The sequence below is a fragment of the Magnolia sinica genome, chromosome 5 (genome assembly GCF_029962835.1).
Source record: "Magnolia sinica isolate HGM2019 chromosome 5, MsV1, whole genome shotgun sequence".
Lineage (NCBI taxonomy): Eukaryota > Viridiplantae > Streptophyta > Magnoliopsida > Magnoliales > Magnoliaceae > Magnolia > Magnolia sinica.
Genome location: NC_080577.1, coordinates 111,944,065 through 111,963,434, shown reverse-complemented (window position 1 = coordinate 111,963,434; position 19,370 = coordinate 111,944,065). Strand labels below are relative to the sequence as shown.

Genomic DNA, 19,370 nt, shown 5'->3' with positions numbered 1-19,370 from the left:
TGAGCCACACGTGATCTAGATCTGAGCAGCTCATCAGCCTGGACCATATTCCAGATCTCATGGGTAAAATATCAGGCCTGTCCTCTAATCTGGTCGGCCATACACGAAAGATGAATGTGGAACATCGATCAATGATCCTCAACCGTCCATTACTTACGCGGCTGTTTTTATGGAAAATCATGCTATAGGTGATTAAAAGTTAGGGCCTCACATAACGAACCGCTCGGATCTCTAACAGCCATGATACGCTGGCACGAGTGAGGGGCGAGTGCATGGCTTGGTAATTTTAGCAAAGGGTCCCAGACGCGCACCGAGTCGCCGACGCATAATGTCGGGTAATTTTGGTAATTTTGCTTTTTTCCTTCTGCCCTTTTTAGGGTTTACAGTTAGCTCCGTTTTTCAGAGAGAGGGAGAGGGAGAGAGAGAGGGTTTAGGGTTCTCAGATTTCGGATAATTCGGGCTAGGGTTTTTAGAAATTCGAGCTTCTTGCAGCAGCATCAGCCATGTCGATCTTCAACCTACAGTCCCCAGGCCATCTCAAGGTCAGTCTCTCCCTCTCTCTTTCTCTCTCTTCGATTTCTACCGCAACAGTAGGCGCTGCATCTCTCTCTCTCTCTGTATCTCTCTTTCAATCCGAATTAGGCGATTTCGATTCTTAAATAACTGTTTTCTTCAGGAGAAACTAGTCCAGGAATAGATTCTTACTGTTTGATGCTCCGAAATTTCCTTACTGTCAGATCTATGTAACATGCCACTTACTCCCCCCCTTTTTTCTGCGCTAAAACACTAAAAAAAGGATCAGTAATGCTCGTTTTAGGTGGAAATACGCAACCCTCAGACTGAATTGCCAGTACAGGTGGGGCCCACTTTCCTGCAATCTAGTTGTGCTGGATGGGCGCTGCTGCAAAGGACTCCATCTGGCAACACCAGCCATCTGATAGCTGGCTATGGAATTCGGTGCATTTGGGAATTAGGAAAGTGCATGCTGGGTGCTGAGTTTGGTGTGGAAAACTGAAGAGAATTTCAAATTAGTGATTTACAAATGTGTAAACAACAGCAATCGATTCAGAAGCTCAGATATCAAGCAGAATAGCAAAATTTCTGGTAGCTCAAGTGAAATAATACAAAAGGATAATCTGAAATTCTGACCGGTTGTAGAAGTTAGAAATATTAGCCCTCAATTATGTCACGTCTCACCTAACCTAAATCAACCTGCTAATATTGACTCCCACCGATAGTAGTAATTAGAAACTCCTGGACTAAACATGGTCTTTGCTAGTATGTCTATTGTCCCAAAAGAGGACCTAAAAACGATTTAAGTATCCCTAAGAAATTGAATAGATGTTCTCATAATTTCCCTTATGTTAACTAGATTCTCCATTTTTTGTACTGCTACACTTGAAAGAGGGTGTTGATGTTGGCATGACATCATTATGACATGATCCCTAGTACGACTTGGAATGCACGCTAGTTTGTGCATATTTTCAGGGCTCTTAAGACCTGAGTTTAGGTAAACCCTCTCCTCAAGACTTTAGGGTTTGGGTGGAGCATTTTTAAGTGTAAAACTCACATGGAAATTTTGCGATTATATATATATATATATTGAAAGAAGATTCTATTAAGAGGCCAAAGGTCAAAAAGAAACAAAACAGAGAGTAAAAACAAAAGAAAAAAAACACCCTTAGGTAGCCCACTCCCTAATGTACAAAGCAACCCTAGAAGAAACCCGAGTTGAAGAGCAACTAGAATTACAAAAGCGCCTGCTATTTCTCTCTAACTAGTTGGCCCAAAAGAAAGCCAACAATGCAAGCCTCCAATTCTTCTGACCAGTTGAACCCCCCTCCTTTCCATACCATGCCATGATGCAGGACAATTAACCACTTGCTCTAAAAGCTTGAACTTTAAGAGTATGGCGAATCAATCCTTTATCTCATAGCCCAGGCCCCACATCTCATGGGTTAAGACCTCTGCCAAACCCCCCTCATGGGCCCCAAATCACATGGGTACCACTTCACACGACCCACTCGCTTCACACGAGCCGCCCACTCCGAGTGTGCCCCTAATCTCACAGGCAATCCCATTCGAGCCGGGTGTGAAAATGCCTCTGTATTAATCACTCTCGGTGAGGAGTCTCGAACAAGTGACCTCCCGCTCTGATACCAATTTGATGCAGGACAATTAACCGCTTGCTCTAAAAGCTTGAACTGTTAGAGCATGACAAATCAATCATTTATCTCATAGCCCAGACCCCCATATCTTATGGGTTAAGACCTCGGTTGAACCCCCCTCGTGGGACCCAAATCACAAGGGTACCGCCTCACACGGGTGGGGCTTGCCTCACATGAGCCACCCCGTCTCACACGGGCCGCCCACCCCGTATGCGCCCCTGCATCCCACAGGTAACCCCACTCCAGCCTGGTGCGAAAATGCCCCTGCATTACACTGAGAGTAAGATTTCAACCGAAGCAGGAAGCACCTAAGAAAGGTTGGCTGATATGAAGATGTCGGACCAAACAGTGTGGGAGAAGGAATAATGGATGAGGAGATGGTCCACCGATTCCTCGGCACTCAAACAAAGAAGGCATTCATTAGGAAGACAGAGGGATCTTTTACGAAGATTGTCGATGGTGTGGATCCTATTTCTTGTAGACAACCAAATGAAAGTAGACACCTTTGGGGGGGCTCCATACTTCTAGATAGGGGCTGTATGGCCAGGACCCGCATAAACTGAGGACGAGCCAACATAGAATATAAGGACCGAACCAAGAAAACTCCATTCTTGGAAAGACGCCACTGTAACATATCATTTTCCTCGGGAGAAGGCACAAAATTCCTGGAACAAGGAAAGTAGGGACATGAGTAATTAACATGATATTTCTCTCTTTTCCATATGTATGGTGAAAGTAATGATGAGCTATTTACACATATTCACATTGTAATTGGGAAAAACAAACAACCCTGGGTTTAGGTTAATAAAAGCAAATTTTCCGTATTCTGCCCGTATACTAATCGATATGTATACACACACCGCACATATGATGTCTCCCTAATAGGGGTTTCTTAGTTATGACCCATTACCATAGATGTACCATGTAAGCCTCTCTATCCATTTTCAAGGGTCCTTGTCATCTAAATTACATTGTACCAACTCAGAGAATGACTCAAGTTTTGAAAGAATCTCCTGTTTCTTTCGTCCCAAACCGCTAAAAGGCCCACCAATAAGCATGGGCACCATATACCTTTTAGTTCCTTCCTAACCTCCACTCCGTGCCAACTCACAATGAATAGACCAAGTAGAACTCGGTGAAGCCCAAACGACCTTGAAGTCAGACAACATGTTGTTCCATAAGTTGCTAGCAATCGAGCAATGAAGGAAATGGTGATCCGCCAACTCAGAATTGGCCATACACATCAAACAAATATTTGGAATAACTATTCCCTGTTTTTAGAGACTATCCATAGTCAACACCCTTCCCCTTCCAACAAGCCAAGCGAACGCTGCCATCTTCAGGGCCCCAAATATGGAGTATTTTATAAAAAGAACTTGCAGTGAAACATCTAGATCTATCCCTTTGGCAACTCATCTTGTCTTTTTTTTCTTCACTGATCGAGTAACATAAATTAATATGGTCAAGCAAATTACACATATCAAAGCGGCTCTCTCTAATATGCCTAGTTATTTTCTTTCACTCTTCAAGTGTCTTGAGAGGGTGGGGGATGGTGGATTAGGGATGCTACCTTGTACAGAGTGTACGGGTCATGGAAGGGCATTGCAATCGTAAAAGCTAAACTCAAGGAAGGGATCCAGTTTGTGATCGGAGATGGTGAAAATAAATAAAGTTTAGAAGGATGTTTGGGCTATGGAAACCTCTTTTATGTCCGAGTTTCCAAGCTTGCCCCCTTTAGTGTTAGATGTTGATATCTTGGTTGCGGATTGTTTGGTTGACGATTGGATCTTCGAGGGCATGGTCGCTCTCTTAGTGTCGAAATTTTTCTAACGAAGAATTTGATGATTTCTTGCTTCTTTTGCAACATATCCAAGTGGTTTGCCTGATCCTTGGGGAGCAAGATAGGTTGGCGTGGAGGTTTGAAAGCTCGGGGTGATTCTCTATGTTTTCCTTCTATGTTTTGTTGCACTCTTCTTTGCATGAGGGTCAAGCTCCAACGACTATGCTTTGGCGGTATGGTGCTCTGATAGCTATGCTTCGGCAAACTGAAGGTGGGATATTGGGAGGCTTGATTTGTTTACATAAAAATCGGTATGTAGACCAACTTCCTGACCATGTTCCAACATTTTACCCAACGCCTCAACTACCATCACAAAAAGAGAGGAGGTAGGGGATCCCCTTGCCTTAACCCACTCGAGCTTTGAAAAAATCCTTTCGGCGATGCATTTACCAACACCGAGAACCTGGTGGAACTAAGATACTCCTTAACCCACACCCTCCACTTCGCTCTACAACGAATCCTCCCAGGCATGTGATCCAAAAAATCTCATTCCATGTGATCATAAGCTTTCTCAATATCTAGCTTGCACACCACACCTCTCAACCTTTGCTTGAATTTAGCATTAATGAACTCATGAGCTATTGGTGCGCTATCGAGGATTTGTCCGCCTTTTACAAAAGCTCCTTGAAACTTGGAAATGACACTCGGAAGATAGGGCTGAAAGTCGGGCGCGTTCAACCTGACCAACCCGTGACCGACCCAACATTGTGTTGGGCTCGGGCATGATGTATTGGTTTCGGTCTCGAGTTTGGGCTATACAAGCACCAACCTGATAAAACTTGGGTTGGGCTCGGGTTGCCCAACCCAACCCGAACTTGATCAATATATTACTCATAAATTATAATTGAGTGTGGATCGTCTGTGTTGAAGGCACGGGAAATTCCAGTGCTGTCGGGTCTCATTGGTCCACGTCATTTCCGATGACTCAAGCTAACAAGATATGCTGGATTTCTCTCTTCCAAATAGATTGTGTGCTACACAACATGACTTTTAAAGGAGTAGTTGTCCTATATTTTAGCTTGTTTGTTTAGAAAAAATTAAGTTCTTTACGATAAATAACTACATATATAATTAATAAAATCATAGGTACAAAAAATAAGACGTGTATTTAAATATAATAGACTAATGTAATAATGAAAACATTAGCATGTATCCACCTGACCAACCCGACTGAGCCCGCTCGGGTTGGGCTTGGGTTGAGAATTCCCAACTTGAGGTTGGGATGGGTTGGGTTAGGGTTGAGGTATAGGAAACCTTGGGTTGGGCTGGGGTTGAGCACCAACCCGACCCAACTCCCCTGACTTTCAACCCTACCTGAAGACCCTTTGGACCTTGTGGCTAATGCCTTAGCAAAAAAATTGTATATACTCCCAATTAGACTTATGGGCCGGTAGTCTTTTCAAATTTTTTGCCCCCGAAACCCTAGGCTTGAACATGGGATTAAATGGTATGGAATTGCATTCACAATGATTGCATGTCCAGAAATACTATGGTACTTTGACCGTCCAATCCCACATTTGGGATCAACTTCTTCCCTTAGGAAATACATTGTATTGAGTGAAGCCTGCGTATGGTGGACCATGGATTTGTAAGCAACATACCACATTTCACAACTGATGCAGGTCACCTGTACGCGTATGCAACTTGACTGTCACGTGTAAAAGGCACATATGGATGGACAGCGTAGATAAAACACATGCATCAATGTGGGGTCCACATGTAGTGGATTTTGAAATCCACCAGAAATCCTACAGTATCTAATATTGGCTTTGGATGATATGATATCGGGATTAATCCAAATCCTCCCCGTTGTTTCCAAATGCAGGATAGAATTTGCATGGGTCCAAATGCAATTCCATACCACCTAATTCCACCTAATACCACGCACCAAACAGGCCCTTAAATCTAGAGGAGAAGCCACCCTTTGTGTAAGGGGCTGAGAGAGTTGATACTTCATCACCATATTTAAAATGTGGGATATCATCTGCACGCACGTCTTTCTTTAATAAAATTCTTTGCGTTTCAAAAAAAAAAAGAAAAAGTCTGCATGCATCATATATGTATGGCCATTTGATCATCCAAGCCACGTGCTCTATTGTGGATGGATTATAACCCAAAATTTAAATCAATCACAACACTTGATTTTTCTATTTGAATTGGACTGCTGATCATATTTGTAACCACCTATTTCATAACAGAAAATTAGATGTTTAGAATCATTTGATCAGTGTTGCTTTAGTAGATGTTCCATGAGTTTGGGATGGTGCGTATCTATCTTCTCATATGGTGGATAAGACACCACAAACAAAAATGGTGGTGAATCATCATTGTTGCCATCACTTCAAGTGAATTCTGAATACATTTTCTTATGTTGCTACTTAGGATGACCTCACCATATGTTGGCATGGTTTCATGACCAGTAGCAACCATGGTCTGGATGGTACCCCTTTTTTTTTTTTTTTGAATGATTTCTGGATGACACATTGGTATTCTATGTGGTCCACGTCCGCCATAATAATCTGCCTCTGAGTGAAATGGATGTAAAACATCAAAATGAACATTTTCAACTGTTCACTTTCCACACAAAATCAAAGTGCAGGATTATTTTTGAGCCACGATTATTTCAATATAGCTCATCTATTGTGCACAGGCAAGATGGACGATTCCCATCATTTCAATCTCTGCACATGAGCCGAAAGGGGCAACACATGTTGGCAATCGCGAGTCGTGTCATAAGCAAAATGAACTCGCTGGTGGAGTAGCTGTTAGGTTATTTATTTATTTTATTTAATGACTAGTTATTTGATACTCTGGTAGAGTGCAATACTCCATGCCCATTCAGACAATAAATGTAATTTTTTCATACATGTACATTAAATTAGACCACGTAAATAATGCGATCCACTGCAGAAGGACATTGTACTTAAAATCAGACTGATAAGAGGATCCTGATCTCAGATGGATATTTATTTGATGAACCTGAAATGTCGTCTATTGTCTGTTTAACTGTCCATCAGATGATGTCCACTAATCAGCTAGTTACCATCATCTTTTAAGCAGATTTTTGAGTTAGAGCCCTACATGGTGTGTCTGAACCTTATTGTTTAGTTTATGTTAATTTTCATATAGGTATCTATTTTAACCGATAAAATAGGTCCCTTTTTTTTCAAAAAAACTAACATTAATGTAAAATTCTTTTTATTTTTATTTTTACTAGCTAACATTAATGTAAAATTCAATAATCATTTTGCAGGTTCACAGAAGTATGTAAGGCTCCAGTATACTTTCCCCGACACAAAACTAGAAGTACTGGGAAGTCTTTTTTCCAAGAGAGTGCTGGTGTTATTGCGTTATGTGGACGAATGTCTTCAGAATTGTATTCTCTCACTCTTCCCTTTCTTAGCTGTTTCTTTTTGAAGGCTTAGTCTAACATTAGCTAAGCTGTTCTGATTAATAGTTTGTTTTCTGTAACTCATTAACATGTAGATACTGTTAAGGGATTTATGTTTCCATTTGTATTATCTTGCAAAATGAATGAATTTAATTCTCAACCTGTTTCTTTTAGGGTTTGTTTGTTTAGAATGAAACCAAGACGAGGAAATGGAAAACCCCTATGGGATCTTGAAACTTGGAAAGTTGATATCAGTAATGGGGGAAGTAGATTCCCTTATTGTTGTTTATTTTATACATCATATTCCAGGGAAATGTTAAAAGGTTAATGGTCAAAAGGCGAGAGTTGTATCTCGTAACCATGAAAATCTACATTTAAGTATGTAATATGCTTTTTAGGAAATAGTTTTGCTCGTTTTTGAGGAAAAGCTAGGAAAAGGAAATTGATTTTCCCATTTTTTTTTTTTTTTTGTCAAACAGAGGTAACTGTTCCATCTGGGATTATATAATAACTGTTGCATCAGGGATTCTTCTTCTTCTTCTTCTTCTTTAAAAAAAAAAACTGTTGCATCGGTGGAATTCATATTCTTTTCCATGTTTTTTAAAGAGGGTTTTCTCTCCAAACAAACAGGTCCTCGTGGAAATCTGAATATTGGCAGCTCTTGTGGTTCATCACCATAAGTGGATCTCTCATGTCGACTGGCTTCCCTTTATTTGAATGTTGAGAAGTGGTTTCTTGCTATGTGCTGAAGTAAACAAGATTGCTGGATGAAGTTGAATGTTCTCAAGAGAGGGAGGAATAGTTATCCCAATGCTAAAAATATTTACCATGTTTAGTAGCTTCTCAAGGGCTTCTCTTGAATTGCCAGGAATGAGTGTTTTTGTCACAGAATCAGTAGTTTTTTTTCCCTGGAATAATTACCAGCCTGAAATATCTTTTAATGCAAAAAATACTAATTACTTCTGTAATGGCAATTGGAATGATATTAAGACTTGAACTTAATAGGGTAGTGGTAGATTGGCTTAGAACAGCAGTCAATTTTCCAGCAACAGTCATCAGCATTGCCAGGTAAATCAGAAGAATGCATTTTGTCATGAAGATAATGATATATGTTATTTCTTCCTACTTCAAGTTCTCAGATTCAACATGGAGCACCAATTTCTATTCAAAATGGACTATACCTAATCTCTCCCTGGAAGGATGGTCTGACCAAAAGTTGGTCAGAGTTAAATAAGAGAAAATGATTTGGAGAATGAGCTCTTTAGCAGTTTTGTGGGCTTTATGGGTAGAAGGAAAAAGACAGGTGTTTAAGAACAAGAGTGAGGTTTTTAGTTTTCAGGAGGACAAACTCTTTTGTAATGGATTGGGTTATGGCCTCGGATTGGTCTTTTTCTTTCCTAAAGCGCTGGTTGTAGTGTTGGGGTTCTCTTTTTTTTTTTTAAAATTCTTTTGTTTTTTGTCTGTGGCCTTTTATTGGAATTATCATTTTTTGAGAAAAAAAAAAAAGATTTGTGATTTCATGTATGTTCCTGTGAATATATTGAAAAATTCCAATGCGTTCTAATTCCTCCCATTTATTCCCATCCAAACAGAATATTTGGATTTCAAATACATTTCATTTACTACTAGCCAAGCACAATTGAGTAAGCCATTTACCCTCAATTCATTTACCTCCAATTCCATTTCCCATTTACCTCCATTTACAAGCTCTCAAACGTGCACTTCAGTGGATCCAAAGAGGCTTAGATACCTTTATTTTTGGATATGCATAATGCATCATTCTCAATATGTGCATGTTGCTTGTATGCATTCATAGATGGTAAGTGCAATTCTCACACAGTTATTCTTACTTCACATCCCATGCTTTTGTGCAGGGAGGCCTACAGCATATTTCCTGGTTCCAGTTTCTCCCTTGTGAATCCGATCCGAACTCTCTACCAGAGAAAAGGTGTCATTTTGGTTCTTTTCTCATTCTTATTGTAGTCTTTTGAGCTGATGGCAGTATTCCTTGTGCATGCCATTGAAATTTAGCTCTGATGTTAGTTGTTTTGTTATTTTTCTCAGTTTAAAAGCAGAGCAGAAAGATGCTGCAACGTTATTGGTACTTTCATCGCATCTGCAGTTGCAGAATGAGGGATTTCTCAGCACATGGACTAATTCCTTTGTTGGACCCTGGGATCCATCTCAGGGTATGCACAACCCTGGTAAGGATTCTGCGCAGTGACTTGCACCTTGCCTACTAATTGTTTGTAAACTGTCTCGGATTTTCCACCTAATTTATTCATAAATTGTTCAATATATGAAATGCACAGATGAGAAAATAAAGCTCTGGCTTTTTCTCCCAGGACGCCACTCATCTGTTCTTGAAACTGCTCAGCCCGCAGTTTCTAAATTGAGAGGTATTTTCTTTTAATTAATTAGCATTTTCTTGCATCATGAAGAAGTTGTATACCTTATTCTCAGTTTAGATGTATCAAACTATTGATTACAATGATTTCAATAGTTTTTACAATATTCATTATATTATGTAGTAACATTTAATTGAATTGTGCTGAAGTTGTTGGAGCTGGATTCTGGGTAGCCCCTGGGGATTCAGAAGAGGTTGCAGTTGCTTTATCTCAGGCCTTACGGAATTGCATAGAGAGGTTGTCCCTCTTCCCAGGAGACCTTTCTGTTGTTTTAGGTAGAGGATCTAATGGGCGCCCAGTACCTTTTAGCAAATGCTACAGACTCTCAAATGCTGTGCTTTGGCTATCGATCTGATTGTCCAATTAGTGTACCCTCTTATCTTTAGCTTAAAAGTTGCTGCTTGGAAGTTCATAAATATCCAATCCATCAAGCATTTATGACTGCCAGGAGAATTTGAGCACTGGTCCAGAAAATACCTAGATATGAACAGGTACAAACAGCCAGTTGCTGCTTTGTTCACCATTGGTTCATCCTTGAGATGTCTAAATAATCGGCCCTTAGATTGATTGGCACATTCACCAATCTTATCAATTATATGATTGTGGCTGCTTATGAAATGGTACTGGAGGCACAGTGGATCTATCCTCATATTTTTACGTTCATCTCATGACTGCTATTGCATTGGGAATGACAGAGCGCTGAGAGGGCTTGCCTATGTCAGATTCGGAGATGTATTCACCAGATGCCATCCCTTTGCACAAAGTGAAAAACTTTTCAGGTTTGCTAACAGAGAGAATTGACGTTGTACTGTTTCACTGAACTTTTCTGCCTTCTGAATGATTCAGAACTTTTCTGCTTCAGTGAAAAACATTGTTTTTTTTTTTTATGAAAAAATTATTATTTATTATTTATTTTTTTAATGATATGTTACATTACTCTTGTGGTTCAGTGGTCTGTGTATTTTGATGTGTTCGATGGCAATACTAACTTCTTCCTTGGATTCTAAAGGAAATGTATCTGCTGGGAACTAGTTGGTTGTGCTTCTAATAGCAGATGTTATTTATTTATTTTTATTTTTATGCTTGCGTAAACTGGATCAGTGGTCTTGGAGAGGCATGCAGTATACAAGCTCGTATAAAATTTCTGTGGTCTTGAAATGTATGGCATGGGCAAATCTTCATAAACTGTATCCATGATGTTATGGTCTCCACCACTAAATTTGTGCCATAGAAAGTATTTTCTTTGCTTTTCATTTTATAGACCTATCTTTTGGTTTACTCCTAAGCATAACTGTTACCAACATAACTGATCAACTGAGAACCACAGGCACACTTGTTTCTTTATGCGTGCTTTCTTGAGTGAATTGTCAATCATGTTAAGCATTTTTTTTAGCATGTTAGAATTCAAATTTATTGTTTGTTTGTCAGAGAGCATCGTGCCTGTTTGCATTCTTAAGCATTAAACCTTTCTTTTTTCCTAACCAGATACCAAAATTTGCTGTTTTGTAGGAGAGTGCAACCTACATGTGAGTTTATCTTTGCTGCCACTGAAGAAGCAATCTTTGTTCATGTGATAATACACGCAAAGTTCGTTGAGTTTGATCTTTTTTTTTTCCTTGTTTAATAGTGTCTTCCATTGTTGTCTGGTTGACAAAATGCAATTCCTTAATTAATTTAACAGTTTTCCCGGATTCTTAGGCATATTCGGACACTTTCGAGTGATGACATGGAAAGGGTATTAAGACATCGCTCTTCAAATAACTATGGAGAAAAGCTCCCAGGTATCCCCTGTTTACGTTGTGTATTTATTATTTTTGAATGAAGTCGGACTTTGCACAACTATGGGTAGTCTTTTGTTCCTATATATATATATATATATTTCTATTCATATGCATATTTTTTCTTCATTAAATCAAAAGAACATCATGGAAAACTGGAAGGATGGGGACAGTTTAATTAGAAAGCAGACCGTGGGCCCTTTTGGATGCAACTTCTGCAAAAAGGGTTTTCCTGCAAAAGCAAGTGCATATCGACTTTGTCGGTCGATTTCCAAAACCAATCTGATTGTTTTTCGGCAATTGGGCTTTTTAGCACCTATTTTGATGCGGGGGATCAAATAGGGTTTGCTGAAGTGCATCCAATTTGAGAAAATGAGAAAGCGTTTTGCTCAAAATGGCATTTAGATGTCAAATGCTCCTTGTTGAATGGGAAAAATGATTATGTACCCAGTTGAATAGGTTTTGGACTGAGTTGAATAGGTCGTCAGGAAAAAAAGAGTTGAATATGATGGACCTTGGGCCTAGCCCAAGTACCCATACGCTGATTGTACACACAATGGATTATTATATATATTAAGGAATGGGATTAGGGTTTTTGTAACAAAAAAAAAGGAACTTCCTCCCTTGTTTCCTCTCATCTCACGTGCCTCTCTCTCTCTCTCATCACTCCTCTTCTACTATTCTTCTCTATATCCATTGTTGTTGATAGCTTCACGATGAGCCTATGCGTGCTTTGCACGCTGCTCATGTGAACGGCATCACCACAGATAAGCTCAAAGTCTTGCTGATCACCATTCTTTTCACCCCTGTTTGAGGGTGCGTTCGAATCAAGGTGTTCCGTATTTGTTACGATACACCTGTAAAGGCTGATACGTATAGGTAACAACCATGAACGATACACGATTCGGGGGTGAAACGGGGCAGTTGGTTTTTTGGGACTGTATCAGCCATTACGGTGGCCGTAAAGGCCGTTACGAGGCATACCAACCATTACCCTCGTTACGGTCGAAAAACGGTAACTTTTTTTTCCTATTTAAATCTATTTTCTCATCATTTTTCTTCTTTCCTCATTCCAAAAACTCTCCTAGATCATTTTGCAACAGATTTTGACGACTCTTACTCTAGTTTTTAATATTAAAACCATAAATTAAAGTGATTTGAGTGAATAGAAGCTCCGAGGGCCTTTTTTTTTCAAAAATTTGAAAAAGTAATATTTATGTTTATGTTTTTTTTTTTTCCTGATTTCTGGTTCGAATGCTTGATTGTGATGTGTAAACATTAGAGACATAATAATGTTCACAAATTCACTAAACAGCCTGATCCAACACTATAACCAAAGAGTGGACTGTTACACTACCATAAACATGTTAAAAAAATGAATACATATTTGGAATAGTTTCATTATTCTGGATTTTCTAGATAGTTTTTCATAATTTTTTCAGGCAAAAGAAAATTTTCGACCATTACGGGGGTTGTAAGTTGTAACGGTTGTTATACTCCCGTATCGGCCGTTATAGCCGATACTTGTATCGGTAATGGTGGTGACTGTTATGGCCACCATTACCGATATGGAATACCTTGGTTCGAATGGCCCCTAAGCATTTGATCCTAGAGATTTAAAGAAACAGAGAAAATCTAACAAATATATGATCTGATGTTTGGCTGTCATGGATATGGTTGAATGGGATGAATATCACTACTGAGCATTTGAATTCCTTATCAAAGACCCCACAACTCTCCAAGAATGGTACAGTCTGAATGGTCCTGCCTAATTACTAATAGGTGGCTTAAACAGAGCATGCACATTTCAGACCTCATTAACGATCCTTCCCTCAACATCGTTAAAGTTCACATCTAGGGGTTCCTGATAAGCTTGGAGGGAAGAACAATGCTTTTCATGAAATTGCTCCAGCACACAAAGTTGCCAAACTGTTGCTGTTAAGATTGAGTTCCATTTCACCCATTCTGAACATCTGTCTCTTCGGTGGCAATTCATGTACTTTCTGGTGGCGGCAGCACTGTGAACTTTTGGGAATTTGGAATAGTTCCCCTCATCCGGCTCTCTGCAGGGGAATCTCCACTCACTGCTTCCCCTAATATCCTCCCTTTACCACATCATCGGGTAGACCGGGTGAGCATATTCATCACCATAATATTTGCGAAGCTTGTTTTCCTTACTGCACTCATGTTCTAATACCTTTATCTAAATCAACTCACCTACTTGACACTTTCTCTACAAGTATAGAGCCCCTTTCAGTTAGATATTACCATATATTTTCATCTCGGCACGGGGTGGCTTCTATAGCCACAGCTCAGCTGGGGCTATTGTTTTGTGGTTTTGTGCTCCAGGAGTTGGATGAAATAATATTCGGCTGTAGAATTCAACTCGTTGATGGTAATCAACCTATGTAATAGGCTATTAGATAGCTCTTTGTAATCAACCTGTGTAATAGTCTATTACATTGCGCCTGTGGGAGATTTGTCCTCTCATTGCTGGTCCCCAGCCCAGATTAAGGAGGGTTGTGTCATGTTGGCAGCTGGTGTCAAACTTATGCCACAACTTTTATCATGAATCCAAACGATATGTCATTCCAAACTCATGCTAGGTCATTCCCTGTAAGTGATGCACTGTGTCAGGACCTGGGTGTAGGATATTGTTTCAACCAGTTGGTTGGGGAACCTGCTTCACTTTTCCACAGGACTTACTTATGTTGGGAAGAAGATAGACGTAGATTTTGTAATGCAGTAGTAAGCACCCATAGTAGTAGTAGCAGCAGCAGCATCACATAGGAGGTGATGAGCAGTAGTTGGAGAGGGTGGTGTAATAGTAGGAGCAGCAGCGGCATGAGTAGGAGCACAAGGAGCAGGTGTGTCATAGGAGTAGGTTCTAACGTATTATATGATCCAGTTGTATCATTTTTTTGGTTCTAAGATCCTGTGTAGCAGCAGGAGAAGTAATATTAGTATCAGGAGTAAAATTATAATGATGCATAGGAGGAGCTTTAGTAGTAGTAGTGATATTAGTAGGTTTTAACATATACACTTCAAAATTCGGTTGCATATCATTCAACTGGTTCTAAAATCCTGCAAATGCAATTATCTTTTTAACCATGGCTGTGTAGCGAACTCTTTTTTGGGAGTTCATATTCCCATTATAGGAATAACAGACTGCCGGTAGTGGCAGTGGTAGTACTGTAGTGGTATCAGGAGTCGCAGGACGAGGAGCAGTAGGAGCAGGTTCTAACATTTAAATTTTGTTACCTGGTTGCATATCACTTCCCTGGTTCTGAAATCCTGCAAATGCAATGTTTTTCCCCCCTTTTTTGCTACCATTCTTTGTTGTTGTTGTTGTTATTATTATTATTATTATTTTACACCAGCTTTGTAGTAACTACTTTTGGGGTTTGGAGTTTCTGGCAGTTATTGTGGCTCCTCATGGAATGCGAGGTAGACTTACTGGTTGTTGCCCAAGCGATCTTGTGAAGCAAGTGTATTTCAGGTATATCTTTGATTTCAACACGCTTTCTCCATTATGTTTTCTGGTGTTCAAATGCGACTTACAATGAAGGCACTGAAAATACTTTTCAACTCGTATTCATTTATACTATCAGTTCCTTTTTGACATGGTCGAACAATTGGCAGCAAGGTTAATAAGGCTTCAAATGGGTTCACTGCTCTTGGTTTACCTTTTCATGCTGCTCAATCATCTAATTATCAGCTGAGAGGGCAAAATTGTTATGTCGAAGTTACCATTGGCTGCCCTGGGATGGGAAGTAGTTTTAATAAGAATATCTCCAAGCATCATACTGTGGAACCACCAGCCCTTGGAAAGGGCGAGCAGCTGGGATCTGCTGATAATGTTCCAGTTCTTGAGAGGACGTTCATCTATCCAGCTGAGACGGTGCTGGTTCCAATCATGCAAGTGGCATTTGCTAGATCTTCTCGCAAAAGGCATGCTTTTTCTACCCTCCACAATTGATTGATGTAGGATGTATTAGTTTGATTAACTTTGGCATTGGGTACCTGCAGGTTCTGGCTACAAAATTGGGTTGGAACATCATTATTTGAAGCTTGGCCACTCTTGAACATTCCAGATTCATCTATCCTCATGCATTGGTTAGTTTTGATGCTTAATTTTAATTGTTGTTTTGTTATAGGTATTGTGCCTGATTCATCCAAACGAAACAACAGCCTCTTGTAGTAGTCATGGAGTTGTCTGTTTAGCGAGTCTGATATGTCTTCTATTTGTTATGTTATTGAAGCGTGGAGAAAATTGAGGCTTCTTCATGGAACACGTGCCAATTTGGCAGATCTGGGCCATTGATCTAGTAGTTTCTGTTCCACTGTGAGCATTGCCTGGCAAAAGAGGCTGACACCCATCCGGTGGGCCACAGGAATACATGAGTATGGACCAATGATTTTTTTTTTGGTCCACTTCTCTTTTGCACTCGTGGCCCGTCTGATGAGTAGACTGGCCTGATCTTTGAGCTAGGCATTTTTAACAGTGAGCCTCATCTGTGGAATGGCCTGGATCTCACCCATTTTCACCGTGCAGTAAATGTCATCATCATTATTCATCATAGCCTTGTACCAGCTATATGGGGTCGGCTCCTGTGATTTCTCAATGGAAGTGAAAAGTAATTCAAGAACTGGATTTATAAATCCATCTAATTTTTTAGAGTTCTAAATAACCTCTATTAAATTGAAGGGAACAAACTATTTTCAGTGATTCCTATCTGTCCAAGTGTTTTTAATTGCTAAGGGAAAATTAAAATGTTTAACATTCACCATTGGATACATGTAAAAAAACATGAAAAAAGATAGATTCTAGTGTTTTACATTTTTTCCTATTTTCTTAAAAAGTTTTCAATTTTTTTTTGGGAAAAGAAAAAATATCACCCGACACAACTGTATTATATTGTTTTTGGCCTGGCAAATACGTCGACTAATACTATTATTCGAAACCTTGAAAGAAAGATATGCATTGAAACCGAGAACAAAGTAGGAAATTGATACCTTAAAACAACATGCTAAAGTGACTTCGATGGATGTACATGTTCCAAGGGACCTTTTATTTGCTACGATTTGGAGGTAAGTGGTTGGGGCTTATGTGGAGGTAGAGCTATGGAACTCCATTGGTAGTTATGAGTTGACGCGGAACTTATGTATGTGGGTTACATTGTAGTCATTGACTTTATTCTCTCCAGCCTTTCTTATCTTACTTGGCAATCTGCCTTGTAAATTTTCGTAGTGCCTTGCCTTTCACTGAAAGTTTTTATTTTGATCCTAGTTCGGGGTTCAGCAGCACTGGCTACATTGAGTCTCTACTGAGCCCATGGATCGATTCTAATGGCTTACGCCCACACCGTAGCTATAATAGCAGCAGCAACAGCAATAGTAGCAGCATCAGCAGCATAAGTAGCACATCCAGCGACAGCGATTATGGGATGCCTGCTGGAGGTCGTGACCTTGAAGCAGATGCTGATTCTCTTACATGCAGGCAGTCTGGTTTATCAATGAATGATCAGTTTGAGAACGATGGGCAAAAAATGGTACTGTAAAATTTTTAAGCTGGTTAAAACAGTTCACTTCATAGTGACTTCTAAAGAACTCGGCCAAGTTGTGTATATCCTTGGGCTTTTGTTTTGTGCAAGCGAGTCCTGTGATTCAGTGATTGAGACTGTTTGGATGGTCCATGCCCCAAAAGGCCAAAATGCACCTAGATTGGAAGATTCTAGACGTCCAATCTTTGCCCCCTTTTCAGCCGAACATGGACCTTTGCTTTTCATTACTGTCTGTTTCCAGGCCACAAATTGAAGGTTTAGAACTGTTCCTTTCGAGAATAATTTTGAGGCATTGTCTGTCCATGGCAGGACCCATGAATGGTTTGGATCACATCTTTAAAAAAAGAAAAGAAAAATGAACAGTCTGGATCACTTAACCATGGTCTTCCCTTGTAAAAACTGAAAACACAATGATCCTATGCATATCCTTGGTTGAACATCATAATATCCTTGACTCAAATACTTCTCATTTGTTTGTACTAACTATTATGTGGTTTTTACAGCATGCTCATTCTATTTACTCGTGCACCTATCCCATGATTCCATATTCCTTTATCATACTTTTTTCTCCTTAATAAAATAGTGTAGTCAGCCGGCCTTATGTTTTGATGTAGGTTTCTAAGCGTCTCTGCACAGGCATGACAGAATCATTTGGTCAAGCTGGTACTGTCACAAATGTGACCATGCAAGAGGCATATAGATCTGAATATAGTGCTATTGAAGGAAACAATTCGGTCACAGCAGGAGTGGCAAATGATCAGGTTGGATCTCATTGGGATTGGGATGATGATGATAGAGGCATGGGAATGGACATTCAGACGCTTCTTTCTGAGTTTGGAGATTTCGGTGACTTCTTTGAAGATGATGCACTGGCTTTTGGAGAGGTATTTTCCTTGGCATGAATATGATTGTTGTCACAATATGGACATTCTCTTCAACACTAGCTTTCTTTTAATTAAGTTTCGGAAAATAGTTGTTGAATTTGTCTGTCTGGAGGCATATACTTTCTCTCTTACATTGCTATCAATATTTTTTAGTAGGTTTGGTTTGAAATTTTGGATGATAAATGTCATTTATAAAAGGTTTGGATTGAAAATTTGAATTGTAACTGGCCTTTTCCCATTGGCATCCTCCAATTTAAAAGCTACCACACGTCACCCTCTTTTCTTCTTTCTCACTGTTCAGTTTATGGTTAAGCATCATTACTTGGAACTCCAGGCTTGGTCCCAGACTAGTTGAACCCAAGAATGAGGTATTGGTTCAAGGTTTAAACACTCTATAGTTATCAGGGATGCAGGTGGGCTTACCTGGATCAATCCAGGCTGGGCTGAGGTTTGTCCAGGCATAGCTTGGCCCAACTCAGCCTTCTAGCTGAGGAAACAATCCCAGATCCTGTCAAGCCTGCTGGCCAAGTAACCAGTGCAACAGTTCAGGGTCTCCTTTCAGGCCTTTAGGTTGACTCAATTGCAGGCCCAATCCAATCAGCTATTGGGCCTGAAAACTCATTCAGTAGGCGGCTGCAGCCTGAATCCAGCCCAAAATGGGTCAGCCTGGTCCATTTTCACTGTGTTTGCTATCGTACCAGTCAATCTGTTTGCCCACCATTTTCATATATCTTATGAGTTTATGAACTAGAGTCACTCACAAAACAATTGCTTGAAAGGATGCAGGAAACATCGATGAGGAAATAATTCTGTCTCCGTTTTGGAGAATTTATGGTTCAGTGTTTTGTATCACTGCCCATATCTTGGTTAGTGGGACAATCGGGCTGGTTGGTTGATGTGATGGTGTCTTGCCTACATTTGTTATTAGTGTTTTGACCTCCACATGGATATGCTTAATTTATGGTGAAGATCTCTGCTGAGTTACAGCTTGAAGAGTGTGAAATTTTCTATGGGAACGTACCTGGTCATGATGTGTGATATTGTAACGCATGTGATCATCTGGCATTGAACTGCTGTTCACACACACACAGGTTCAACAAAGTGGTATGTATTTCCCTCTTTCTCAATATGCATATTTTAGTTGAAGCTGAAAAAGAGCAATGGAAATAGGACATACATATTCACAGTTTGAAATTAACAGACTAATCTGCAAAGAACTATAAAACTGTAGTCGAAGGGATGGATGCCAAAACTAAGAACCTTTTATACCAATATTTACCGGTTTTGTCATTTTCTTCTCTAATAGCCTGCGTAAATTGATGCATACCATCTGTCAC

At 39.8% G+C, this 19,370-nt stretch overlaps 1 protein-coding gene across 6 annotated transcripts in view; it reads left to right on the top strand.

The window, feature by feature from the left end:
* The first annotated feature begins 372 nt into the window (after positions 1-372).
* LOC131246733 (mediator of RNA polymerase II transcription subunit 13) overlaps positions 373-19,370 on the top strand; it is a 45,046-nt gene continuing 26,048 nt past the window's right edge. The window contains exons 1-16 of one of the 6 annotated variants that reach the window (XM_058247106.1): positions 373-542; positions 677-743; positions 7,262-7,384; positions 9,274-9,347; positions 9,464-9,603; positions 9,712-9,798; positions 9,957-10,044; positions 10,503-10,586; positions 11,317-11,394; positions 11,506-11,588; positions 15,006-15,084; positions 15,228-15,536; positions 15,615-15,701; positions 15,848-15,913; positions 16,876-17,137; positions 17,764-18,033. In XM_058247106.1, coding sequence (XP_058103089.1) covers positions 7,361-7,384; positions 9,274-9,347; positions 9,464-9,603; positions 9,712-9,798; positions 9,957-10,044; positions 10,503-10,586; positions 11,317-11,394; positions 11,506-11,588; positions 15,006-15,084; positions 15,228-15,536; positions 15,615-15,701; positions 15,848-15,913; positions 16,876-17,137; positions 17,764-18,033 — 1,731 coding nt within the window. In that variant the 5' untranslated portion in view covers positions 373-542; positions 677-743; positions 7,262-7,360. Of the gene's footprint in view, positions 543-676; positions 744-7,261; positions 7,385-9,273; positions 9,348-9,463; positions 9,604-9,711; positions 9,799-9,956; positions 10,045-10,502; positions 10,587-11,316; positions 11,395-11,505; positions 11,589-14,995; positions 15,085-15,227; positions 15,537-15,614; positions 15,702-15,847; positions 15,914-16,875; positions 17,138-17,763; positions 18,034-19,370 lie in introns of those variants that run through there. The other 5 variants (XM_058247107.1, XM_058247105.1, XM_058247108.1 and 2 more) reach the window with 5 other exon arrangements.